This window comes from Microchirus variegatus (genome assembly GCF_963457635.1).
Source record: "Microchirus variegatus genome assembly, chromosome: 9".
Classification (NCBI taxonomy): domain Eukaryota; kingdom Metazoa; phylum Chordata; class Actinopteri; order Pleuronectiformes; family Soleidae; genus Microchirus; species Microchirus variegatus.
Window position 1 is genome coordinate 22,128,583 of NC_139810.1, and position 27,411 is coordinate 22,155,993.

The following is a 27,411-nucleotide window of genomic DNA, read 5'->3' on the forward strand; positions in this document are numbered from 1 at the left end:
AATGCATTTTATTTTCCTTTACAACAAAAGCAGACAAAGAAATAAGATGAGGGGGGAAGGGCGTGGTAAAGCTGTATATAAAGAGATGCAACCTCTGGCATCCTGAAAAAATATGTACAATTCAAAATAATATCCATACAAAACATGCCACATACAATGAAAATGATCATTATATTTATTCATAGTCCCTAAAGGTATCTCTGCTGTACAGATGCAAGATATTTTTTCTCTCTTTAAAGTAGGTGAGGTTTAAAAAACAAAACCAAAAAAAACCCTTCAATTTGAGCAAACTTTATTAAATTAAAAAGATATGCAGAGAACTTAAATTAAGATTCAGAGAAGTTAAAAATGATTCATTCTAAAATCCAGTGAGCGGCATAATGTCTCGTCATGGTTTTCCCTTGAAATAGAAACATACCAAAAAATATATATATTTATATATATATATATATCACTGCGTCGGATACTCAATCAATATCTACCACTTTAGAGAAGTTCTCCGTTATACTATGAGAGTGCAATTCATTACCAGGTTAAGTATGGGATTAACTTTGAGTATTACATCATAACATACATGAGGCCAAGTAAACGTTTCACAAGGTTTACCAACACATTCACTTCTATAGGGAAGATAGAAAAAAAGCATAACACAACATTCTAGGGAGTTCAAGATTTTCCATTCAAGAGTATATTCATCCAATTGGAACCGATTCAGGGACAGGTTTTGGTAAATCGACAAGCAGTAGCATAAATAAAATGAAAAAATAAACACGGACAATATTACATTAAATACAAATGCTATTCACCGTTGTACTGCTTTAACGCGAGAAGTGATTTTCACGTCTCGATGAAAAGACTGTGTTTATCACCTCGGCTTCTCCTCGCAGCTGATAGAAGACCAAACCTAGTTTAACAAACTTTTTCTCTGAGAGCTTATAGCAAAAACACTAATAGAAAAAACAAGTAAATGCAAAACACTCTGGTTCATATACATAAAGATATTAGTTTGCCATTTTACATATATTTATATTTATGTACAGCTTTATCTTTGTTAAAAGGATATCCAGTGGTTGATTTTTATTTTTTTTCCCAATTTTATTTCTCTACACTTTTTGACTTTATTGATTACAAAGGGGCTGGATAAAGACTTGTCCCCCTAATGCATATAATATATACACAGTTTGTACAACTTTGCATTTTTAAAATCATGTGAGGTCTTAAGTTAGGAGTAGGGAGGAAACAAAGTAGTATGGGAAGGTGGAGTTTTCAGTAAAGCTCCCTTTTAAAGACTTTTTTTCATTCATCTTTACAAAGAAATGAAAACAAATGCCCTTTTTTCCAATAAGTCTTTCCCTGCCATCAGTTCAGCCTCGAAAGGACAGTACCAGCACTAGAAAAGCACACTACAGAGGGAAGTAGAAACACTGCAGGCTGTTCACAGGCAGAGGAAGACTTACTACAGTAAAGTTTTTAACAACAGTCTATGAAATAATACAGAGAGGAAGAGACATGATTCAAAGTATAAGCTTGAGCCATGAAAAGACTACGTTTTTTTCCCGGGGAATAAAAAGCAGTAAATGGGGACAGTAGTCATGTGTCCACCAGTTGGTTTTCAACAAGTGGAACTTCAATGGGATGAAGCATTGACAAGCAAAATGTGTACTTGGATAAATCTGGACTTTTATAGTCTTTGTCGAAGACCGAAGCGCCCAGTGATTCAAGAGCCATTCTCTCACACAAACGCACACTGTCACTGCCTTCGAGCAACTCACACAATGGATGTTATTGTGCTTTCACACAGATAATAGTAATGGTTTTAAAACGCATAAATAAAAAGTACAAAAACCAGGAAAAAAAAAAAGAAAAAAGGAAGGAGCTACATCAATATCCAGGATGATTTGGTGGCATACGGGACACCCATGAAGCGTCTGATTGTGATCTTAATGCATTATCTTATCAAAACGGTCACATAATTCCTCTGTATAAATAATTAATGAATAATAATTATGTTGGCTCATTTCTGTAAATTACCATCAGCATAGAGTAGATAGAGCAAACCTGCTGCTTAAGAATTCCCTGCTTGTCCGAGAAGGCTAAGCCCGTAAAAACATTCCCCCCCTTTCCCCTCCCCCGGGTTCCACAGTAGCAGTTAACAGTTTTCATACAAAGCAGTCACTTCCCGCTAAATCAATGAGGTAGACTGGGTCCAAATAACCCACCATGAGACGCCATACAGTCAGAATATCTGGTGCCTCTGGAGCCACAGATCAATAGCATCTCAAATTTTATATTAACTTACATCTTTCTTTTTTTTCTCCCCCCCCACCCTCGTCTCCACTGATCATATGTAGTTCTTACACAGAGCCACATCGAGATTGTCTAGCTAGCCAATATCCGTGTTGTCTTCATTGATGACTTGATGGGAAAGTGCCTTTTCTGGGAGGTAAAGGGTGGTGGGGGTGTGGTGTGTGGTTAGGTGGGACAGGGAGTAGGTCCGATTTAAAACATAAAAATGCATCATTAGTTCATTAGTATTTTAAAATGGCTTTTTTGTTGAAGCTCAAGATGAGCCCTGCACTACAAGTATTGATATCAGAGGGTCAGAATCATTTGGTAGATGTTGAGGATTGTTTTCCAGCCGCTGTAAGCTTATTGAGAACAGTCAAAGAGGGGAAAAGGGTTTTGGCTGAGGAAAAAAGGGTGGTTTCACTAGTCCAAACATAGAAGTCAGTCCCGCCATCCAGCTGCTGCTGACGGAGGTGATCGGTTGCTTTTCTTTTATTGATTAATGCTCTTCAAACCTTTGGCTGCGGGAGTCAACCCTTTTAGTCTTTCAAAAACGACAGAGGTCAGCCTTCCTCCGTCCACAGCTTTCACAACAGCTTATGCACTGGCTATATAGGATTCAAAGGCTTTGGCGCAGGAGTGTTCTGGCACCAGCAAGACGGGAAGAAGGGAGCTCCCCCAAGTTTTCGTTCTTCTCATTAGTTCATCCACTTGCGGCAATTCCAAGCTCCACAATGGCAAGGGATCTTGTGCTGATCATCCTCGAAATCAAACTGGTAGTCATAAGTCAACTGGAAGAAAGAAACAAAATTCATTTCAAAAAGGGGGTTAACTTAAAGCTGCACTTTAACTTTTGGTCAGTTTTGTTTTTATTCTGCCTCTGTTTGGTCTTCATGAACAGAAACAATACACATTTTGTAGGATATTTGACACCTTTCAGCTGAAAAACAAGTGTTTGGGCAGGCGGCAACAAGAATTTTCGAGCAGTAGAATTCACTTCAGGACACTTTTAGTCACCAGTCACAATACAATTCTGTGATAATCAATATATTCATCACGATATCGGCCTTAACTAAATAAAACAAAACATCTGTGAAAAGTTAAAAGTGCAGGATTTCTCTGTTTATTCACAACATAGAGAACAAAGTGTATAAAGTCTACGTATTAAATGTGGAAGGTGGAGAAAGCTACGTTAGAGAGATGCTCCATTATCCCACTGTAAACTCCCTCTTCTTCAGCCAGGTAACTTCCACCCAAATGTCCCTCATTTATTTAAGCAGCACCACCATGAGGAGACATGAGGTAGCAACACCTGGCGATTTTACAGCGCTTTTACTTATTAATCAACATATCCAGATTTGCCCTGGTGCATCGATTATCATATTGCACGAGGAAGGATGGCGGTACATCACCAAAACCATATTTTGACCCACCCTTACCAATGATGTTGCCTTTGTCTGTTCCTGTTCATTGGATAACACAAGATATAAACACTCTACAGAGAAACTCCTATAGAGCTGATGGTTTTAGACAGCTTTGTATGAACTCATTTTGACAATTGATTGAGGTTCGTTTATATTTAAAAGTTAATACACAGTTCAAAGTTGTCAGTTTTCTAATGTACTGCACCTCTTCCCCCTTGGGGATCCTGCGGCTGGAAATGATGATAATCTTGTCTTCTTTGTCAAAGGTTACCACCTCTGCAACACAGTTGGGGGCACAGGAATGGTTGACATAGCTGGAAAGAAGAAGACAGACTCCGTTCAAAAACACACTCCATGTAGGAAGGATTATGACGAGGCGGACATTAACAATTCAACACTTACCGAGCTGGGCCTCCTGTCAGAGTTGCGTCAATCACCTGCTCATTGTTGATGCGGAACATGTAGATCCCACGGTTCTGAGTTCAATGGAGGAAAAAGCAATTTTCAGAAACACATTTTTGTATGTTAAAAAGACCCAGTGCACCTTGATGATGACAGTGGCTTCTCAGTTACAGATTCCACTAACATGGATGACAGTATGAGGTGATCTGAATTTCTTCAACTCAGGTATCCAACAAAGTGATTCTGTATCTCTGAACTATATTATAGAAAGAGCCATTATGTTCAGACTGACATTTAAGGAACACTGAAGCCATTTATTGGTGGGTTCTACTAAAAATGTGAACAAATTGAATTTCTTGTACCTGTTCCTCATAGATCTTCTCACGGCGATTGGCCACCTCGTTGCGTATGACGGTACCAATGTACTCGATGACCATGGTGTGCTTCTCCAGATCCTTAGCAGCGTACAGACCCAGGCCCTGAATGCGAGATCGTGCCAGATACACGTTGGTCTTCCACTCTGTCTTCAGGCGCCGATACTGCGAGGACTTGGAGTGGACAAACTGCTTGCTGTATGGCGTATTGAGCTCACCAGTGAACGTACTCTGGTAGGCTTTTGACATGCTGGTGCTATTTAGAGTGTGAGGCCTTGAGACAAACAGGAAAAATGTGAACAAATGAACACTGTTATTAGAAAAAAAATCTTACAATTGTGTGACAAATAAAGACTTGTAATGAAATGTTTTGGTCTTCAATAAGACAATGATTTGCATCTTAAGTTACATTTCTAATGTAAATGAATGTTACCTGATGGACAAACTTAATTCTTACTGAAATGACATGTAGTAAAAAAATAGTTTTCTAATCTTGTGTTGCTGCACACACAGGTCTTACACACTTGTTGGGTCATAGTTGAAGTAATGCTGCTTTACCTCTTGCAGTGTGTGTTGACCTTGGGCTCAGAGCGAGCACAGCCAGTGGGATTGATCATCAGAGGGAGCTCCATCAGAGGGTGACGACCATATCGAAACTGATAGTTCTGGCAGTTCTCTACTCCAGGCAACTAAGTCACAACAGAGAAACATCGTTATGTCACTGTGATGTAGTCAGAGGGAATTTGGTCAAGTTTTACATCTGGTTTAATCTGTAATTGTGATTTTTAAAGACGGATGTTGGCAAAGTCAAGTGTTGTCTAATAAAGGGCCTCGGTTAAAATGAGTAATAAAAATGAAGTGCTATTCATTTCTGCTCAAAACTTCTTACCGACTCAGTGATTCTCATGACGGCGTGAACCGTGAGGCCGTACATTTCTTCTCCTTTGAGGTGTTCGGTAAAAAGCTTCAACATGGATGTTTCATCTCTGAGTTGAGCCACCTGCTGAATGACTCGACTCCAGATACCTAAAGATAAAGATGATGATTTGAATACAGTCTACGGTCAAGACAGCGCCGAGATATCATAAAGCATTGTATACATTCATACCATCAGGAGTGGTGTCGTTATAGTGCAAATCCTCCATGCCATGCTCCAGAACGCGAACCTCAAAAAGAGGGTGACCCTCATCTTCGTTGATGCGGCAACGATATCGACAGCGCTTGTTGGGAACCCGGGTGCTCCAGTAGATGCGTGTTGCCTCATAGCCAACTGGAAAGATGGCTGTGGCGGAGTGGAAGTTGGACATTTGGGAGGGTAGCAACTGGCCAACAGCATGAAAGATGAGACCACCAACACGGAAGAGGTGAATGCGGTCACCCCGCTGTAGGATGCTGGCGATCTGCTTCACCTCATCGCGCTCGATGTAGACACGCCGCAAAACAGCAAACGCGCTTAGTTCGTCTTCACTGGGGCCCTTCAGCTTGTGCTGAGTGCACAACATGGTCTTGTCCTTGAAGAACATGCAACGTGCACGGATGGCACAAGCAAAGTGGTAGACATTTGGGCAACGCAGTCTGTTGCAGCTGTTGGTGGCACCCGTTTTCTGGCAGTAAGCACAAAGAGTCCGCAATCCACGACGCAAGGCTACCTCCACATTCATAAGGGCACCCCCCTGCGTTTCATACACTTCTGTGGACCACAGGGCACAATTGAGGTGCACCCACAGGTCCACATCAATGTTAAGTAAACGGGCAGGTCCATCTGTGGCTCCGTCACCTTCCTCATGGCAGAAACAGCATTTACGTTTGTCACGAGGCAGCTTGTCTGGTCTCAGAGTAATGCGCAAGCGTTCCATCAGCTCAGACACTTCACGGCTGCTCTCTTTCTTAGACCCACCCTTGCGTATTGTGATGACAATCGGAAGACGCTTCCAGCGGATCCCCTTCCATTTTTTCACTTTGAGATGTATCACCTGGTCATCAGGAGACAGAGGTCTGCGGTGCTTGAGAGCCTTAGAGGAAGACCCCATGATGCTGATGCAATCATCGGGTGGCTGAACTATATCAGAAGCAGACTCCTCTTCCTTGGCAACAGGAATCAGATCGTCAGAAGAAGCAGGGGGATCAGAGACCGCTGGATCAGTGTCCGACTCTGGAGCAGCAACTTGAGATTGTATGACATCAGGAGGTTTTAGAGAATCAATGGAGAAATCATCCTGCTCAGGCTTGATCTTGATCTGGACACTGGTGGGACTGGGAGGAGAGGGGGACGGAGGGGCGGATTTTTTGGAAGACTCATCCTCTATAGTTGGAACTGGGACAGGTGTGGGAGGGTGTGGAGGGGATGGTGAAGGAGGTGGAGATTCCTCCACTGGTATAATAGGGAGATGGCGTACATCCAAGTCATTGACATTGGTCGTGTAGCAGTGCTGGACCAGTCCATCTTCTTTATCTGGGAATTCCTAAGAGAAAAATGCATACACAAGATCTACAACTTTAAAAAAAAGTTACAATACAAGGACTATCTTATAAACATTGAATACATCCCTCAGGTCATAAAAAACCTACAAAGACTGACCTGTTTAATAAGTGCCAGAATGTCCACTTGTTTCTTCAATGTACATCCTGGTAGAGACACGTCAAACTGCCTGAGCCACTCATCCTGAGAGGGTGAAGAACCATCTTTTGTACACAGAACCCCTAGAAAATGCCACCAAATTAATATTAGCCTTATGGATTGATACACAAACTCAGCATTTGTCACTTGACATGGGTGCCAAAACATTTTTGAACAATCATGAAACAGTCTATGACATTGTGTTACCTTAAAGTGCAACTAAACCACAGACCTCTTTTTACTCCAGTACGTGGAGTAATGTTATACGTCGACCCAGGTGAAAATCTTCAGTTTAGTGTTAAGTATTCAAATTATACATGTTATGATATTCTGAAACGCAGGAGCTGTTGCTCTGTCATCTTACTCTCTCCACCGTGTGAAGTACAGTGCGAGAAGCTGCAGCTGCAACTCAGTATTTGAGTTCATGACCTGACGTAGAAATGTGTTGAACAATTCATACCTAGTTGGGAGCTGTATAGTGTAAAGCAGAGAGAGAACCAGACAGTCTTCTACATTCATACCTGATTGACCAGGGCCTTTCCCAGACCCATCCGCTCCAGGCATGTTTGGGTCTTGGGGAGGGAAAGTCACCTCATAAGAACCAGGCATTCTAATGTTGAGCAACTGGGCCATGGCCATCACCACGTGATTCAGTTTCTGCAGAGAAGGTGAAATTGTTAGAAATGCACTGAGATTGAGAAGAATCCAAGTGTGCAATGATACTATGGCTTAGTACCTTGGCTGCAGCAGAGGACAATGTGAAGGTAACAGACACCTCGTTGCTTTTGGCCTTGTCCCAGTTATTAGATGTAGAAACTACTTTGCTTTCAGTCACTTCTGAGCGTTTGTTTTCTGGGAATGCTGCAGGAGAAGTTAATATGCAAATCAATCTCTCGTCAGGTTTCAGTTTGGTTGGCAATGTAGCAATACAAATGTATTTAAAAACAAAATAAGTCTGGTGTGTTAAAATGTAAAGAAACACTATTTCTACATAACGCATCTTTATACAGTATATATGAGCAATGTTGTTGGAGTTTTAGGGAGTTAAATTTAGGATGTATGATGAATAATACCTGGTATGGCGGTGCGAGGTATGAGGGGGATGATGGGGGATATTGCTCTCTCAGTCTCCTCCTCTTTAGGCTCCCGTAGATGAGGAAAACGTGGTGTTTCATCTCCGACAGTGCTCTCAGGGGATGATGCTGGGATAATACTTTCTGGGGTATCATCATCACTCTCCATCCTGTTTTTTTTGTTGTTTTTTTTATATAAAAAAAAAATAGGACATTTCCTAAACTTATAGCCACTTAACAAAATGGACATGTTATGGTTAAATCCTTGTAGAGTTACAATCATCCTGTCATACCTGATGTCCTCATTCTGGTTATGTGGTGGGGTGGGGAGAGCTGCTAGAATGTCAACACTCTTAACCTCCTCTGTAACGGATTCTGAGAAATTTGTAGAAAATTTAGTACAACTGAAAATTAAATATTCACGACCATTAATTTCATTACAAATCCTTCTTGGATTACCCATTGGCTCCTCTGTTCGCTCCTTGTCTTTTGGACCCTCAGACAGCTCCTCCCCAGGAGTCACCCCATTTACTAGCTTGTGCTGGACTGAGGGTGGAGGAGTAGGTGGCAGGGAGGATGGTGGTGTTGGTGGATTGCTGAGGTTACTCTGTAGAAGGAGAAAAACAACGTGCTCTAAAAACAAATCTGGTTTTGATAAAAAAAATCCATTGAACATCCATCCAAATGTGTATCCATTGTAAACATTTGTTATACCTTAGTTAATAACTGGGAATAGTAGTCTGGGATATTGTCCAGCACTGCATTTCCAAATGATCCTTTGAGTTGAGCTTCTCCATTTGCTGGGCTGCTTCCAAAAGGGGCGAACAGATCCAGACTGGCAGTGATTGAAGGCTCCATCAGGGGAAGCAGAGAGAGACCCTGAGGGGCATATGCTCATTAGTGTAATTTATGAAAAAAAAAACCTGTTCTCCACGATAGAAAAGATAATTATGGAAATTCAGTGTTGCAGTTGCTTTACCTGTTTGAGTTGCTTTATTAGGGATTCTGCACTTTTACCAACTTCTTCTTTTTTATTCTTCTTTCGTGCATTAGGTCCACGGTCAGCAGTTGCCTTGTTGGTGCGCTTTGGCTTTTGTACAGGAGCCCTTTTTGTTATGGACTGCAAGTCCTGTAAAGGGAGAATTCAGAGAATGACTGAGATTCTTCTCCTGCAAACAATGGCAAAATTATGGAACACAGAGGGAAAAAATAAAAAAATAAAAAATAAACTTACCTCCATGTTTCGTGGAGTTCCTTGAAGTTTTTGCTCCAGCATTGCTAGTTTGCTGTTGATGTGGCCATTGATCTCATTGTGGATGCCATCAGAAGGTCTCTGCGCACCAAGCTGAAGGTTTTTGGTTCTCAGGAGTTTTTGAAGTAATTGCTGTCCAGTCTCAGATCTAGGGCCTTGGGTTCCAGGGTCTCCAGTCATATTTCCAGCATTAACTATGGTGTTGTTCCCTGAACTAACCATCTCACCGGTTGCTTCTCGCTTTATAATCCCACAATGAGCTACTGCTGCACCATCACAGTGAACCTCCCTTGGTTCCTGTTTAATATTTTGTAGGGTCATCTTGCATAGCTCATTTTCTCTGGAGCCATGCTGCATGTGAGAGAGATGACTTTCGGCTACTTGTTGTGACTGTTGCTGAACCATCAGCCCTTTTTGTGGCCCATTTTGGATAATTGCCATTGTCTGAGTTTCTACTTTGAGTCCTGGACAATCAAGTGGACTCTTGGCTCCAGGTGACCTGAGTGGGGATGCTTTGACTTGGCTGTATGGACTACCCCTTCCAGCCCTACCATCAGCTACAGAAGGTGAGGAAACATGGGATGAATGGGGAGAGACTGGGTGGGCTGGGCTCATTCTGAACGGACCTCTTGGAGAATATGTATGTGATGGAGAACCTTGCATACGGCCTGCTGCAGCTGCCATAAGAGCATGCTGTTGGCTCTGGTTGGGAGTAGGAGGACGCATACCCATAGCTTGGTTGAATGTCTGCCGTTGTGGATCCACAGGAGAGTTAGCCAATGGCTGTCGAGGAGATGTTGGCCTTATCATACGGATCTGGTCCATGGGTGACCGAGGCATTGGTACCTGGCCCCTCATAATATGCTGCTGCATCATTTCCCCTACTTGTGGTTGTTGTTGTCCAGGGATCATCATTCTGTGTTGTATTTGAGGGGCAACACCAGGTTGTTGGCCCAACTGTTGTTGAATGCCCACAGCTCCTGGCTTACCTATTACACCATATGGCATCTGTTGGTTTTCCATCCCTGGAATATGTTGCCCAGCTTGTGGCATCTGTCCTGGTGGAATGTGAGTCCTTAGCTGACTTTGTTGTACTTGACCCACTGACATTCGCAACACCTGTCCCTGTTGAAGCTGCCTCTGTGCAATCATAGCTTGAATGTGCTGCATCTGCTGGTTTGGGGGAAGATTGCGTAACTGGGGATTTTGAGCAATACTAGCTGGGATGCGGATCTGACCAGGTGGAATCCCAGGCCTCTGTGCCATCAATCCTTGCTGCTGTGCTCTCATCATACCCATTATAGCCTGTTGTTTTTGCTGCTGGGCTATGATGGCTTGCTGTTGGGGATTATGACTCATAACAGGCTGTGGCTGACCAGAATGGTTCTGAACCAAGAACTGCTGATGTATGTTGGGATCTTGTGGCTGCTGCACAGCATTTTGAGCTGTTGGCTGTTGGTGTTGCTGCTGAGCTAAGAAGTCACTTGGTTTCCCTTCTTCTTTAACAGTGATCAAATGAGGCTCTTCAGCACTTTGAGAACCCTGCCTCTGAAGAGACATAGGATTATGTTGTTGTTGTTGTTGCTGCTGCTGCTGTTGTTGTTGAAGTGCACCAGTTTGTTGATTTCCACCCAAATGTGTTTGCTGCTCAGGTACAGATTGAGTATTTAATTGTTGCTGCTGGGCCATATAAACCTGGTTTTGATGCTGTGGATTCTGCTGTCGCCCAAAGTCAGTTTGATGATCATTAGCAGAATTTGGTTGAGCCATTTGATTAGGAGTAGAGGATCCACTGTGCTGTGGAGGCGTTCTTGGATCAGGGCTCATAATCCCACCTTCTTTGGTGCCTGAGGTCTGGCTATCTGTAGCTATCTGTGGCTGGGGTGTGATGCTTCCTGTTGACGGTGAGGAGCCCATCTGTGGGGTAGAGGGTTGGGAGAGCCCTCCTGGTTCTTGGCTTGACTGACTGACCAATTGTGCTGGTTGTCTTTGCTGTGCCATCTGCTGTTGGTGGAGGTGGGCCAAATTCTTTGCAAGATTCTGCTGCTGCTGCTGTTGCTGTGATGCAATCATGCGCTGGGCCAGAATGCTCTGTTGTTGTGGAGTTAATTGAGTCTGAGGACCCCTAAGGCCAGAATCTCCAGGAGATCCTACCACTCCCTGCTGACCCATCATAAGCTGAGGCCTCTGTTGCTGTGTTGGTGCAACTGACTGGTTCCCCATAATGCCTGGTTGAGCTGCAGCCATCATGGCTTGAGTGTGGTTTATTGGCTGGCCTCCTACAAGATTCTGAGGAGGTGGAGCAACAGACTGTCCTCCAACCATTCCTTGTTGAACCTGAACCATACCCTGCTGATTTGCCTGGTTGGTCATCATTCCCTGTTGAGTGGCTGTTTGTTGTTGGGCCATTAGGGGATTCCCCATCATTCCAGACTGTGGCTGAGCGATCACACCTGGCTGTTGATTTGGGTGTGGCATTGATTGCTGACCCATTGTCACCTGCTGTTGTTGTTGTTGCTGCTGGAGCTTTGCCATCTGCATTCTATGTTGAAGCTGTCTTTCTTGGAGAAGTCTGGGGTCTGCACCTTGCATTCCAGGCCCCTGTGGAAAAAATCCTGTTGGAGCTCCAGGAGGGCCTGGGGCTCTGACACCACCAGCCCCGAGAGCCGCAGGAAGTGGAGGCTGAGCTCCCCCAATAAAGGGCTGCCCTTGGGGCATCCTGACAGGCAGTCCACCTTGAGTCATCATACCAGGGTGCTGACCCATTACTGGTGTTCCCTGTTGGCCCATTATCATCTGACCAGGCATTCTGGGAAACATGTGAGGGGAAACTCCCTGTGCTGAATGACCTGGGGTAAGAAGACCTGAGCCTTGTTGATGCTGCTGCTGCTTGCTTCTGTATTCTGCGATAAGATTTGTGTGCTCCTTCTGCTGCTTCCGTACCTAGAACAGAATAATTATGATCACGTGAGATTGCAAATAAGAGTTTCTTAGGTAGTATTTATTAATGTCTGTTGAGATATACACACTTGGTCAAGCTGCTTTTGGATTTTGCTCTGCTCTTCTGTAACCAGTTTGAGCTTCTCTGCATCTGTCTCCGCAAACTCCCTGCCAGCTTTCTTAGCAGTGCGTTGCTTAGCACACAGTGCCTTGCGTGATTTGCGGTGAACTCCAATCTGTTCCTCCAGGAATTTCAACTGCATTTGCAGTAATTGCTGGGTGTGAAGAAGCCATTCTTCATATTGGTGCTGTTCTGAATCATCTGAAACAGAAACAGATAAAATAAAACAATAAGATTACAGAACACAGGAATATGGCACCTATCCAAATGAAAAAGACTGATTTGAACTAAGAGAGGAGTACTGGTAGAACATACTGATTATTCCTTGCACAAACTGTGGAGGCTTAGGTCTCGACTGGGTGGGATTGCTCATTTCTCCCTCCTAAAAACAAGAAAAAAACATGTTCAAAAATCCACAAAATAAACGTTAAAATGGATATTAAATTACTGTTGCAAGGCTCGAGAGCATACCTTTGGAGGTACAGATGCAAGTTGACCTGGATCTGTACTTGGAGCCGATGATAGCCTCTGAGCAAGCAAAGAAACCTGTTGCCTAAGGAGAAAATGAAAGATGTAAATGTACCTGCAGTGTACTTACTGTCTGTAAGTGTATGCAGTTAGCAAATCATTGTATGTCGGTAGGTTGTAGTAATATCTGACAGACGTGGCACAGCATGTCAAAAACTATTGAAAAACTAAGTGACAGAAACAATAATACAAAAAGGTATCCTTAAAAATGTACAATTTTTACTTAAACCTGCCTTTGCATTTAGTATTTGTGTTGTTTTGGTTTTGTGGGAGGTCAGGAACAACCTGTGCCATGGTTAGTTGTTCCAACATTTGTGGTAAAATTCAACTTTGGAAAATTTCTATAAAACACAAGCCTTTACACAAGAATGTGTATGACCTGGTCATACAGAGGACCAACGGGTTTACCCTTTTAATCAACTATGGACATTTGTTTGGCTGGGTGTTAGCAGTAAACTCTTTTTTTCCCCCTCATTTCCATTTAGTTTTTCTGGCAGTTACAAATAAATTAGACTAAACTGAAAACGGTAACATTTCAACTAATAGAAAAAAGGTACCTGTTAATGCCAGGAGGACCAACCATTGGATCTTGTGCCAACACTTTGTTGATACCTTTAAGTGCCACCATTTTTGCATTGGCAATAGGGTCCATGATGTCATCTGCAGCAAATTTTTCTAATTCTATAGAAAAAGAAAACAAAATGTTGATATCATATCAGGATAAGAACACAATGGTAAAGTAATGGCAGTGACAATCTGTGTTCCTTACCTTTATCTGGAAAGAAATTGTTGACCAGAGGTGACTGTTTAACCATTTGCTGTGGCTGTGGTTGAAGATTGTGACCTGTATGGATCCCTGACTGCCCCATCCTCATCATGGCTTGCTGCTGCGCTATGGCCATGTGAGGTGGTGCCATACCACTTCCCATAAGTCTTTGCTGCTGCTGCTGTTGCTGCATCATGTGCGGAGCACGGGGTACCATCCCTGGCTGTGCCATCAATGCTTGGGGAGGTGGTCGATGGTGATGTGGCAACATTATCTGTCCGGGTGCTTGTTGATTTGGCTGTTGATTTTGAAGGCCAGGAAAATGAGGTGTCATGCCTCCCTGTTGAAGGGAACTGAGCTGTTGCTGCTGTTGCTGCTTTTGAAGTTCTTTCTTCTCATGCTCCAGAAGATCCTGTATAAGAAGAGGCAGTTCGCCATCTAAAGAGCTCTCTACCTTTGCCAAATCTACAGGGTGATGTCCCCCTACATCAGGCAGTCCCAGCGGATCATCACCAATATCTGCATGTGAAGCAGCTGGTGGAAAAGACAATGGATCAGCTTGACCTGGTAGGGGGTAGGAAAGACCTCCTAAACGAACAGAACTGAGTGAAGCTGACTGGTTTACTGTTTGTGTAGGCTTGGTTGATGGTGTGTTCCCACCAAGAAGCATGGAAACGGCCTCTCCCATTTCATCTTTCAATACCATCTGTCCTGGCTGCAACTGAGGGGTCAGACCTGTGTCTTCTACTTTAACTTTAGAGGTATCAGCAGTTTCTACTGAGGTTGGCAGTTGCGTAGCAGACCCACCTGTAGCTCCAGGGCCTGTTGTGAGAGACCTCTCCCCCGGCTCTAATTTGGCTTTCTGTTCCACTTTAACTAATGCAGATCCACAAGAAGTCGAAGATGGGTCACTTTCTGCTTCCACCAGCCGCAGCTGGTCAGAGAAGACATCCTTGGGGTCTCCTTGGTCAAGTTCTGGGTCTGTGTAAGCAAGCAGGTCAAACTCATCACTGTTAAGCAAGTCATCCAGATGTGGATCATTGGTTTCAAGGTTGTCCAAGTTGCCCAAGTCATCATCTCCTTTGTCAGGATCCAAGTCTAGTGCCAAATCATCCTCATCCTCCACACCGCCATCTCCTGGAGCCTCCCCTAGACCGTCAAGATCAGGGTCTGGCAGTTCCTCACTGCTCTCCGCTGTAGCAGTCTGGTGCTGTGTTTGTAGACTTGCCTGGGGAAGCTGGTGCTGTGCAGTGCTAGGAGTACTGGTATGAGAAGTAGCCTGTGGCTGTAGGTGGGACTGTTGTATAACTGGGCCAGTGTGCTGCTGTGGCAGTAAAACTGATAGTCCACCCTGCTGCAGTCCCAGCTGTGACCCATTGCCCGCCTCTGCTTGAATGCCACCAACTTGAGCCATGGGATGTTGCTGAACGTAAGGTGCTGCCATTTCTTGCTGTGGAAATAGACGAGGTCTGAGCTGGGATGCACGAGGCATAAATTGGGGTCGTGGTGGTAGCCTCTGTGAATTGTGTCTTAATTCAATGAACTGTGGAGGGGGTCCTTGAGCCATTGGTTGCATAGTCTCTCCCCCATGTCCTGGTATCATGGCATGAGGGTTACCCATGGTATCCATACCCTGGATGTTGACAGCAGGGTTAATATTGTGCCTTATTTCCATGCCAGGCTGGGGGAACCTCCTTGGGCCTGGGACTTGGCCCTGCCACTGAGGAGGGAATGGTGGACGAGCAAACATGCCCTGAGGTCTGGTGGGTCCTGGTGACCTGGAAGAAAAATGCAGCACAAAAGATTTAATTATATGACAGCCTGCATTACAGAGCTCCAAGATACTTGGAGTGGGTGAATCACTTCTTTGGGAAATGTAATTATTGTGATGGCCTCTTTGCTACTATGGCCTAATTAATTTCTGCATAAATTCCAGTAATGTTCCAAATCAGGAATGTAATTGTTTCCATACCCACTGACATGCTATAATTGTACAGTAGATGTTTAAAGTGTGGGAAGTGGGCATGCAAACTAGTTACGGGTGAAAAAGGTGAGAAGGGTTTATATGGAAATGCTCACTCGTTGGTAGTGGGTTAACTGCAGATACTTGCGTATCACATAGACTACACCACAATGTGTATTTCAGGATCAGATTGGTGGTGCACTCACGCTCATATTTCGGGGAATCTGTGCTTTTAATAATGATTTTGTGCAACATTGACACGTGTTGCTGAACCACATGTTTTAATGGGGCTGTGACAACACATCAAGATGTGTGCTTACATCATGTGGCTACAGCTTTCCTAATCAGAAGTGATAATTTTTTGTTTCAAAACAGCTAACTTGGTCAAAAAGTGAAAGAGTTTGCACACCTGGGAAAGGGAGCGAAGCCTTATTGTGAATCTACTTAAAAGAAATTCTTACTTTAGTGCATTAGGATCCATGATGACAGGAGTTCCTGCATGCGGTGGGCGAATGAGCTTCTCTTCCATTCCTCCGACTGCCATGGGCATTTTCCCTGCCACAGAAGTCAGCCCTCCAACATTACTAGCAGCAGAACGATCCTAAAGAAGAACAAGTAATGGTATTTTTTGTCACTGACTAAAGTACATCAGTGCTTCACCTATAGGATAGTAAACTTGCATTTATTAAATTAGTTTCTTTTACATATATCTTAGCCCACTCCATTTGATTTTAACTTTCATTGTTTTATGTATTGTAAGGTGTCCTTGAATGATAAGAATTAAAAATTGCATTATTTCATACAGTCATCACAGTTTTTGGACTGGCATTACATTTGTTATGTTGATGCCATACTGCTCAAGTTGTGTACCTGTGGGTAAGGTGGTGGTGCTCTGTGAACTTTGTTGTCTTGTTGAAAGGTCCCCACCTCTCCTCCTCCAGTCCAGCCAGGGGACCCACTGCCAGCAGCAGCAGCGGCGGCAGCAGCGGCAGCAGCAGCCTCCTTCTCTTGTCTCATGGAATTTCTCTGCATCTGCTGTCTGATTAAGAGTTCCCTCAGTCTCTGGCGCTACAAAATACACAAATAACTTTTTAACAAAACAGTAAGCAAATGCACAGAATGAATGTTGACTGGCAAGTATTAAAGATACCTGTCTGTGCTTCTCTAGCTCTGAGGGACTAAGGCCTACTAATGTAGGGTCCTGCACTGCTGACATGTCAGGCATTTCTTGAGTGTTTTGCAGAGATGGTTGATGAGATGTGTCTGGAGGGCGGACTGCTAGAAGTTCTTGAGATCCAGAAGGTTGTGGCACCCGAGAGTTGAAGTTGTCTACCCCTGTACTATGCTGAATTTGTGGCTGTGGTTGCTGGGACTGACCCTGTACTATCTGACTCTGCTGATGGATTATTTGGAGGCCTCCGGTGCTGGGGCTGCGGCTGAAATCAGGAGCTGCTGTGGGTTTACCAGAGAGAGGATCCCCTATGGAACTGTTTGTGGGAAGTGGTGAAGGTGTCTGATTAGCATGAGGTGAGGTTTTGTAACATGCAGTTCCCTCTGGGGCAACAGAGGGTGGACGAGAAGGTTTGTGGACAGCAGTAAAATGGTCTCTAGACTGTGGCCTTGAAGGTGGCTGTGAACAAGGGTCTGGGGATTGAAAACGTGGTGTAGCTGGAGAGTGGACATTGTATGCATCATGTCCACCAGGGGTGTGGGGAGAGCTGCCCTGTGACTGTGGACTAGAGGGCACCCTAGGGCATAGATCCTGTTGAGCTGTAGGTTGCCTCTGAAGTCCAAGAGAACAACCATCTCCTGACTGTGGTCTGGGAGTTAGTGGCTGAGTGTGTGGATCAGAGAAAGTGTGAGAGGGAGACTTCCTATAGCCTTCAGAAGGGTGGTTAGGTGAAGCTCCAGGGTGAATTGCACCACCTTCCCCTTGCTGCATACGTGGTGTCATAGGTGCCTTGAATAAACCATCCCCAGAATCCATCATCTCTGCCGGGGAGCCAGTAGACATGTCAGGCTTCCCAACTGCAGAGGAACGTGGAGAAGGTGCACTCATATCAGCCCTGTACTGCCCTGTGCTTACAGGTGAGGAAGTCATGGCAGAGTTTGAAGGGGGTGAACCATATTCTGCCCGCCCTATCCCTTGCTGGGTTCTAAAGGGGTCTCCAAAGTGAGTACTGTGGGGTGGCGAGAATATGGGTGACTCCCCAAGCCCAGCACCTCTTGAGCGTGGACTTTCTGGAGGTCCAAGGGACTCCTGAGAGCCTTGCTGTGATTGTGCTAGATGACTTTGTTGCTGCTGCAGCAACTGGGATCTGAAGTAGGGGTCAACCTGTTGAGCCCGTCTGGGGGTTCCAGGAGTTCCTGGTTGCATGTCAAAGGGGCCAAGACTGGCTGGCCGTCCCTGAGGAGGACCCTGTGGGCCGGAAGCAGAATAACCTGAGGAAGAGGTCTGTAAGGAGCTGACACCTACATGGGAGTGGGGTGTGGTTGGGTGAGAGTGAGAATGGGGTGACTGAGAAGGAAGCTTGGCCAGGGGGTCAGTCCGGATTTCAGCTGAACCTGGAGTTTTAGCAGGTCCATCTGAGAAAAATACAGAGGATGATCCTGAATCTGGAGGGAAAGGAAATGAGCTTTCTGCTGAGCTGGGCTGAGAAGAGACTGACGTAGAGCCTGAAGGTGGAGGGATCTGAAGATGTAAACTGGGCCTTTCTCCCTTCACACGCCCTGGCTCCGTCTTAATTGGCCTGCAGACCTGACTCTCTGCCTGCTGTGAGAAGAGCACAGAAAAAAACAAGAATGAGTGAATGAATGAATGAATGAATGAATGAATGAATGAATGAATGAATGAATGAATGAATGAATGAATGAATGAATGAATGAAAACATGAACAAATTACAAAAGAAACCAACACTTTTATTTAACCTGACAATGCAAAAATATGCAGATTTTTAACCCACCTTCTGTGCCTTGCTGATTCTCTGAGCTGCTCTGTTATCTTTGGCCTTTTGCTAAAAAAAATAAATAATTTTTATTATCCAAGATCATATAATAAAAACCAGAATAATTTTACTTTCAAATTATTATTAACAGAACACACCTCTCTACTATAAATACAAGTAAAAAGTTCACAGTATTTTTGTTTTCATATTTAGGAAAAGTGATGGCAACGCCAACTACTAGGTATATGACCAAAAACTGAGTTAAAGCAATGAATGAATCACTCCTTAAGACATACCAGATATGGAGCCTTGTCAGCAGCTGACACCTTCCTCCAGATCTTCATGATTTGCTTACAGCGACTAGCCCAGTCTGTGACATGAAGGTTTCATTAGCTTTGCTTTGAATAACTAGAACTGATTGATCAAATATTAGATTGAACTTGTAGTATTTAATCCACACTCACCTGGGTAGTCCTGTCTAAGAGTGGGAAAGTTGGTATTGGCATAAAGCACAGGGGAAATGGTTGAGAGTTCACCCAGCTCCTCATCTTTCTCCCAGCGCTGGAGACTGCGCTGGTTGTACGACAGCCCATCACCCTCTACCTCAGTGGGGGTTGGTGGGGATGTAGGAGTTGCTGGGGTAGAGGGAGTAGCCCAGGGGCTCTCCTCGCCTCCATCTGGACTGAACAGCCCTCCTCGGTCCCTGTAGATATACAAGTATTTTATAAAATCAAGTGCTCACATGTGTCAACATTAGTTGTCTACTCTTCATTGGAGAAAAATAATACATCTGCCTTTACATTTTACTAGTTACTGCAAACAATATACAACAGGCACATTTGGCAACAGTCATAGACCTACCGCATGTCAAAAAACTGCGACTGAGAGAGGCCAGGAAAGGAATCCATCATTCCAGCTGAGGGCAGAGACCCTGCAAGAGATTTTTTAATCCCAAACTGAAATTCAACCTTGGTATTATGTTTTAAATCATACCACAAAAGTTGCTCTGATGGTTCATTCAAGATCATTTTCTGGTATTTTTGATACACACCTGAGAGGAGAGCTCTCGGTGGCTGAGCACTACGATTGAGTTCTCCCTTACTGCCCTCCAAGATGGGCTTCATGCCCCCTAAAGTGGAGCCGTCTGACACACCTAAAACCTTCCTGAAGAACTGCTCAGAGTCCTGACTCTCCACCCCTTGTGGAAGACCTGTCACAGCAGAATTATGTTAACATCAGGTATTTAATATTTCAATATGGGACTGTTTCCTGTGTATAGTATCCATTCAGATGACTACCTTCACTTTTAACTGTAATGAAATCATGATGATCAGTGGATGCCTGGTCCTGTAGCAATGAGGATGGTGCAGAAAGTCCTAAAACATATGAAACGGTTTAAACAATTTGGAATATGTTTATGACCACAACAATAAACGAGTAGCATCAATTTCCAAACACACACACGCACGCTTGCGTACCTGCACCTTCTCCCTGAGCTTGGGGGGCCTCACCCCCCTCTTGCTTGAGAGGAAAAGTATCTTCCACAGAATGATCCTTGGCCTCAGCTAGTGACAGAAGCACAATATCAGCATCACAATTTACTTGCAGAGTTTTCATGCATCACAAGGCAAGTTTGTGTTCTTACTCTCTGGGGCGGTAGGTTTGACCCCTGGTGGTGCTGGTAATGAAGGTCGGACAAGGCATGTACCTGGTCTGTGACCTGGAGGTATCATCACAGCTTTCTTACTCAAGTCTATTAGTGTCCTCCCAAAGAAAGCCTCCTGCAGAAAATGAAAAACATTACAATATGAACATTTTATGACTGCATAAAATAATTTTCTGAATTATAAAAAAGCATAAAGCACAGAGAGATTACAAACCTGGAGATAGGATGGAAACATGTCCTCTAGCTTGCTCCTCTTTCGGCCTCGTCTCTTCTTGGCCTGTTCCTCACCCTCCACTGGTTTAGGATCCATTATGTTGTCCGTGTCAGGGTGCGGTCCTTTGCATAAAACAACAGAGGCTGATGATGAAAAAGCAACCAGACCAAAACATCATTAACAATACAAAGACCGACAACAGTATGTTTTGTATCTCATCATAGCAGAAAAAAAATGAAACAGTCAAATGTCATCACCAACCTTCCTCAATGGTTCTTTCGATTGGCTGTCCATCTAATGTAGTCTCTCCAGCCAGCTGGGCAAAAAATTCTTTCTTCATTCGTGTGTGACACTTTCTTTGACGCACCATGAAGCCTCCAATTCCTTTTACCATTTATAAAAAGACACATTAGTAAATATTTTGTGAATGTTTCAATATCAACATGGATACTAATATTTGTTACGGTAGATTCTGGGTTGCTTACCCGGCCTGTAAGGTTTCCGCTTTCTTTTTTTACTGTCATCCATCTCCTCTGCTCCCCCTTTAATACCCTCACTATCAGCCATGCCATCATTGCCACCCTCTGCACCTGCAACCATCTCTGGACTCCCAGGGTTGTCCATCTTGGAGTCACAGTCCATGGGGTCCCCACAGCCTTCATGTACAAGATATCAATATGTTATAAGTCTTGGAATAAAAAGAGCAACATATTTTTATATACATTTTAGATTTTATAAACAAATCGATGAACTGAGGGTGTTCTAACCTTTCCCGTCCTCCCCTTCTCCATCGACCTCCCTCAGATCTATTCCATCAGGACCTCCTTCACAACACAGAGTGCCAAGGCGTGAGCGACGCTGCCGTCTCTTGTGCAAGGGAGACATGGATATGCTGCGAAGCAGCGACATCCCTGACTCTGTCAGCCACACACCCTCCAACCGGTAGAACTGGGGTTCTGTCAAGTGATAATTGCAAGTTACAATCAAACAAATCTAACGCGTAAATAAAAATGAGCTTGTGATAATAAACTTGAATTAGCAAAGTCGACCAACCTGGCTCTTTGATCTTAATTGAAGCCATAATAGCCGATTCTACTACTGTAAACAAAAAGTAAAACACAGACAAGAGAGAGCAAAAGTTAATTAGAGAATCAAATAGTCAATAGAAATGCGCATTTTCATTTCTTTGTGTTGTTCCAAGACTTACCCACTGGTTTTGGAACATATGGAGTGCAGGATGTACATGCAAAGCCTTCATCAGAAGCTTGTTCCACTTCATCCTCTGTGTACAGGCTCTCACAGACGGCATGGACCCATCTGCTCAGGCACACAAACATACATTGATAAGCACACTTTTCATCATTAAGTGCACTGCATGATATGAAAAATACATGACTAATCCACTCCCTGCTTGTCTTCATTAGCTGTGGTCTCATGAATACCTCAGTTACTGTGTCTGGCGTGTACATGTGTAGTTCTTATAAGCAACACCTACCGATCGCAGTACTGACACTGCAGTAGCAGCTCCTCCTCCATGAAATTCTCTTTGCATACTGGACAGGAGACAAGACTGGCACAGGGGCCACAGTGCGTGTAGTTATTCTGCCACTCGCAGTGAAACCCCGGTGAGTTGGAACCACACTGCACACAGCACACACACCTGCACAGAAACGTGTACCACTTTGTAACAATTATACAGCTTATGGTCAGCAAACAAAAGTGAAATGTGCAACACACATTTTCTGCTGCTACAGAACCAAGAGAGCGGGATGGTAATTGCTCACAGGGTTGAGGCTGTAGTGTTTTACATAACATGCAAATGTGTATGTATTCATTTCCATTTGACCCCTTTAAAAGCTACACAAAGCATTGTTGTCTAAGAGATGAAAGATTTTTTTACCATTTGCACTTCCAACCACCCTTGGGTACAGTGTGCAAGGGAGGGTCCAGGCAATAGGTGTGATAGCTGACATCACAGTCGTCACAGAGCAGAAGACGGGAGGGGTCCGAGGCCTTTCCACATACCTCACACACAATACATTCCAAACACCGCCAGCCTTTACGGAGCATCGTCTTGGTGATCTACAGAAGATGCCAGGTTTAAACTATCTGGACTGTCAAAATACAGTTATAAAAGATGCAAAGCCAAATGTGTACTTACTTTGCTGTTCACGCAGTAAGGATGGTAACACTGGGCACACTGAGCACAGGCCAACAACTGCCCCTCCATACCCTTTCCAAAACTGCCGCACACAACACACATATCCTACAAAGGTGGAAAGAAAGTGAAAAGATTGTTTAGCATTTAAACTTGACAACTGTTGTGTGTTTAAACGTGTATCAAACGAGGCGACAAGAGGAGTTGTACCTGAAGCAGAACAAATTTATCTGTGTTTGAAAAAAGAACCACTGTGTTCTGCATGGTGTCATCCTCCTCCTCCTCCTCTTCTTCCTTATTTACTGCAGTGTCTAAGTTCATACTTAGCTGTGGACAAAATGGATAACATGTTTGAATAGTTTACATTATAAAAGGAAAAGAACATTTGAAAAGCATGTATAGCACAGCTCACCAAAACAGCATCGATGCAGGAGGCCATGGCTTTGAGGCGTGACCTCCCTCCACGCCCTCTCCCGCCACCACCTCCTCGAGGTCTACGCTTCCCCGGGAAACTATTGCTTCGCCCCTTGGGAATTAAAAAAATAACCAATGTCCAGTTGTGTTAAAATATCTTAATCTTAAAAACAAAACATGATCAAGTTCAATGACAGTTGTTCACTCAATGACTGACTCAAAACCTCACCTGTTTCATCCTTGAGCGGCCTGGGGATCCTCTACGTTTCACCTTCTCTCTGTCATTGAAGGGTTCAAAGGGAAGTGAATCATCAGTCTCAGAGAGCAGGTTATCTGTATGTGAGCGGTCAGTTGGTACAAGACCAAGCTCCATGGAGAGCTGATGATCATGTTCTCCTGGTGAACCCATAAAGCCACTGCTGCTCCCATCTCCATGGCTCATATTAGAAGTTTCATCCAGCAGCAAATCATGTTTTAAGCCATCATGGATTCCTTCTTTCATTTGCTCATCATCCTCATCTTCCTCCTCCTCAGAGTAAGTTAGTAACCTTCTCTCCACAGCAGAAAAGTCATCTTCTGTGTCTGCTGATAAAGACAGGTGAGAAGGAAACTCGCGGTCCTTGGATGGACTCCTTTCCAACGTATCATCCATGGACAATTCTTCCATTTTGTCCACAGAGGAGGGAGAAGCAGGTAACTCTAGCTGTTTCTTAGTGAAGGGTTCCGTGATCGAGCGATGGGAGCCACACTTTAATAACTCTGGTGATACTTGCTCCACTGGCGCAGTGGTTTCCTGCTTCTCCACCTCCATATTTTCAGGAGCCTGTTGTGAAACCGATGTTGGTTCTACATCAGGACCATTAGACTTTGTTTCTGCTGTGGGCTCATGGGAAGCAGTGGCTTGTGTCACCTGGTCGACTGGCTCTTCTGCTTTCTCTCCATCAGCAGGTAGACAAGAAGCCTCTTGTTCTGTTGATGCACGTGCTACATTTGAGATAAGGGGACAAGGTTATTAGTGATTTTTAGGGTTGCAATGACTAATTGATCATTAATCAATTTGTAAATGAATTGCAGACGACATTGAGAAACATTTTCTCTTAATAACTAAAACAACTTCTCTAAACTTTCAACTTCTTACATGTGAATATTTTCATAGAAATCATTAAAACTGAATAATTTTGGTTTGTGGACAAAACAAGACATTTGAGAGTTGCAGGTCTGGGAAACACTGACGACAACATTTTCTGACAGGTTTTGTACCAAACAACTAATCAATTAATTGAGAAAATAATGGACAGATTAATCGATTATGGAAATAATCATTAGTTGCAGCCCTAGTGATATCGTTTAAAATCTAGACAGAGGGGAAAAGAGGGGAAGTGAGAATGACAACAAAACAAGTACTGGTTGAAAACCTAATGTTCAAGATCTTAAAGGCTGTTCAAGTCAGGATTGCTAGAAATAATCTCCATAGATTAGACGATTCATGGAAAACAAAATTTAGGACTGCTTTGTGTTTACTTTCAAATATGTATGTCCATGGTGCATTTTGAGTTTACCTGTAGACTCTAGTAGAGCAGGCGGCACCTCAGAAGTTAATTCTTCTTTTGCTACCAGCAGCTCCTTCTGCATGGTTCTCTCCCCACTATCTGTTTTCACAAGATCTGCAGCCTCCTCCCCTAGAAACAAGAGTTGTAGATAACAATGACAATTCTGAGACAAAGGAGGCAAATCATTCAATACTCCATTAGTAATGCACTCGACATGTCTCAGCATGATTTGAAGCCCTGTCTTACCTAAGTCCATGGGTGTCTCTGTATCATTCATGCCTTCCACCTGATCCATCTCCAACTTGCCTCCATGTCCTGATGTCACCTCTAATAAGTCAGTCTGCTCCTCTGTCACCACATCTGCCCGTGTGTTGATGGCCATCTTCACCAAATGCACATGTCCCTCACTCTCCTCAGATGCTTCTGTTTTGTGTGGTTGGGTGACAGATTGCTGATGATCCTCCTTGCAAAGCAAGCAAACGCACTTGGCTTCTGGAAGTTCCCCTGGTAAAGCACACTCACTGTGCACCCACCTAAGTCAATAACGAGATCATCAAGATGAATAATGCAAGTGATAAACACACCCAACAGCTATATCCCATCAACAATTTTGTGCATTGAGCTAACCTGTGGCACATGCTGCAATACTGCAGTGCAACAGATGGGCTGGCAGCCTTGCTGCACACTCCACACACAGAGCTGCGGTGACGCTGACAGCTCTCACACACAGCGTAGTTATCAAACCACTGTGCTGAACCTGGCAGCACCAGTCCACGGACACCGCACTCCGTGCACACACGACACCTCTGAGAAAATACAGAAATGGGTGGGAAAAAAATGTTGATCAAATGATCAAGGAAGCACACAAAATGGGGCTCTTTCAAATATCCTGTTCAACAACAACATAGGTGGCTGGAAGTTTCACTCACAAAATGTAATAATATCTCTGTATAAAGTTGTTGTGCAAATGTGACTTACTCTGCATTTCCATGGGTCAGAGGGAAGAGAATCCATGGCCGGCTGGAGACAGAATGTGTGGTAGCCCTTATCACAAGCATCACATACCAACATTTTGGAGTCTTCTCCTGGTTGTCTAATAAAAATGGGAATCATAACATTACTTTCAGGGACTTCGAGCAAAGTTTGACAAACATGTTATAAAAACAGTGTAAATATTGTGCAAAGTTTTTAGTAGAACATCTGTAGCTCTTGGAGAAGGTGCAGTTTGGCTCACCTGCAAGTCTGGCACACTTTACACTCTGGACACTGCCATCCTGCCCGCTGGATGGGTGTGGCACCAATCTCAAGACAAGCGGCATGATAATGTTGACCACAGCCAGTACAGAACAGCGAGTCTGTGAGCTCACCAGCTGAGTCACAAACTGCACACCAAGCATCTTCACCTGCTAAAAATAGAACATAAAATAAAGAAATAGGAGTACAATCCCTTTTTAGATTTACATGAAAGTCCACAGTAAATAATCTCAAATTTCAGTGCATCCCGTCATCTTTTTGAAAGACCCAAGCATGCTCCAAGTGATGATATTACAAGGTCTGTTTCTCTTACCCAACTCCTCAGCCTTGTCTATGTGCTCTGGACAGAGAAGGAATAACTGCTTCATGGACTGGAAGGATCCACTAGCTGCTGAACAGGGGAAGTGGTAGAACCGTAAGCAGCCTTCAGCATGGCATCGAATGGTTGCACCCAGCCTTTTGCAGTATTCGCAAAGCTAAAACAAACCAAAGGTAACAGTAAGATTTTGTAGAAGAAGCTTCTGTTAATCTCCAATACATCTAATTGCAGTCTGTAGACAACACACTTACCCGCTGTGTCCCTGAGATAACGGCCTTATCCACGTTCTCCAGCTCCTCATTCTCTAGCCGCTTTACTCCATCCGACCACACCGCACACCAGTGATGGACCCAACTACCCCCTGTTTATTACAAAGCCCAACATCAATAACACCTCCAACTTCAGTTCTATATTTGTGTGATATATTTCTTGTACACAGTAATTAAATAAATGTTGCAGTAATAAACAGGAATAAAATAGGATAATGGTGTGAGTTTAACCTGAATCATCAAAGAGTGTCGCCAGACAGGGGGAGTTTGAAAAGCCAATGGAAGACAGGTCATCATTCCCAGGTTGTGGCAGTGGAGAAGCTGATGGCTTGATGGTTGGCCGCTCTGAAGATGGCCCAAAATGTCTTAGTTCCCGCTGTCCATGCAGGCTCCGGTCCACACAGTTACAAAGCACACAGGCTCTAATGTTCTCCCTGTATATTGAACACAATTTTTTTTACAGGAGATTCTGTTTTTTTCCCCAGTTCATTACCGAAAATGAACTATTTTGGCAAAAACATCAATAAAACATGTACAACAGCCTTCATGATTCTAATGGAGAACTTACACGGGTGTGTCGGAAGAGGCTTCAGGAGCAGGAGCCTCCTCGGAGTCCTCCTCAGAAGAGGCAGGTTGCTTTGCAGGGGCACTGTCATCAGCTATAAAATTGAAAGAAAGGGTTCAAATTAAAAATCTCACTTTGAAGCAAAAAAAAATGCATTTTTGAATGTACCATGATTGTTAAAAAAAAAAAACATGAACAAAACATTGTACAATAATTTAAATAACCATAGATGACATTGGATATTGGGGGCAAAACAAATACCTGTTGGTTCAGAATCATTCTCTTCGCAGTTTGATTTCTGCTCGTCCAT

General features: G+C 43.8%; 1 protein-coding gene across 1 annotated transcript; it reads right to left on the bottom strand.

The window, feature by feature from the left end:
- Positions 1 to 35: 35 nt before the first annotated feature.
- kmt2d (lysine (K)-specific methyltransferase 2D) lies at positions 36 to 27,411 on the bottom strand (the record flags this gene model as incomplete). Its single annotated transcript, XM_083895495.1, has 54 exons — positions 36 to 3,077; positions 3,916 to 4,024; positions 4,113 to 4,186; positions 4,475 to 4,760; positions 5,045 to 5,175; positions 5,376 to 5,512; positions 5,595 to 6,948; positions 7,065 to 7,186; positions 7,625 to 7,760; positions 7,840 to 7,964; positions 8,177 to 8,346; positions 8,470 to 8,551; positions 8,636 to 8,783; positions 8,891 to 9,055; positions 9,156 to 9,305; positions 9,411 to 12,371; positions 12,458 to 12,690; positions 12,805 to 12,871; positions 12,961 to 13,042; positions 13,575 to 13,698; positions 13,787 to 15,561; positions 16,208 to 16,347; positions 16,617 to 16,814; positions 16,897 to 18,519; positions 18,711 to 18,761; positions 18,989 to 19,062; positions 19,157 to 19,395; positions 19,554 to 19,623; positions 19,744 to 19,902; positions 19,991 to 20,068; positions 20,171 to 20,257; positions 20,338 to 20,473; positions 20,573 to 20,694; positions 20,834 to 20,956; positions 21,058 to 21,228; positions 21,340 to 21,528; positions 21,626 to 21,670; positions 21,780 to 21,889; positions 22,068 to 22,232; positions 22,473 to 22,654; positions 22,734 to 22,838; positions 22,941 to 23,057; positions 23,143 to 23,256; positions 23,374 to 24,128; positions 24,704 to 24,823; positions 24,941 to 25,227; positions 25,322 to 25,500; positions 25,673 to 25,787; positions 25,929 to 26,100; positions 26,262 to 26,424; positions 26,519 to 26,628; positions 26,768 to 26,970; positions 27,105 to 27,195; positions 27,363 to 27,411. The coding sequence occupies 54 exons, from the start codon at positions 27,409 to 27,411 to the stop codon at positions 2,985 to 2,987; spliced, it is 15,066 nt and encodes a 5,021-aa protein (XP_083751621.1). The 3' UTR covers positions 36 to 2,984.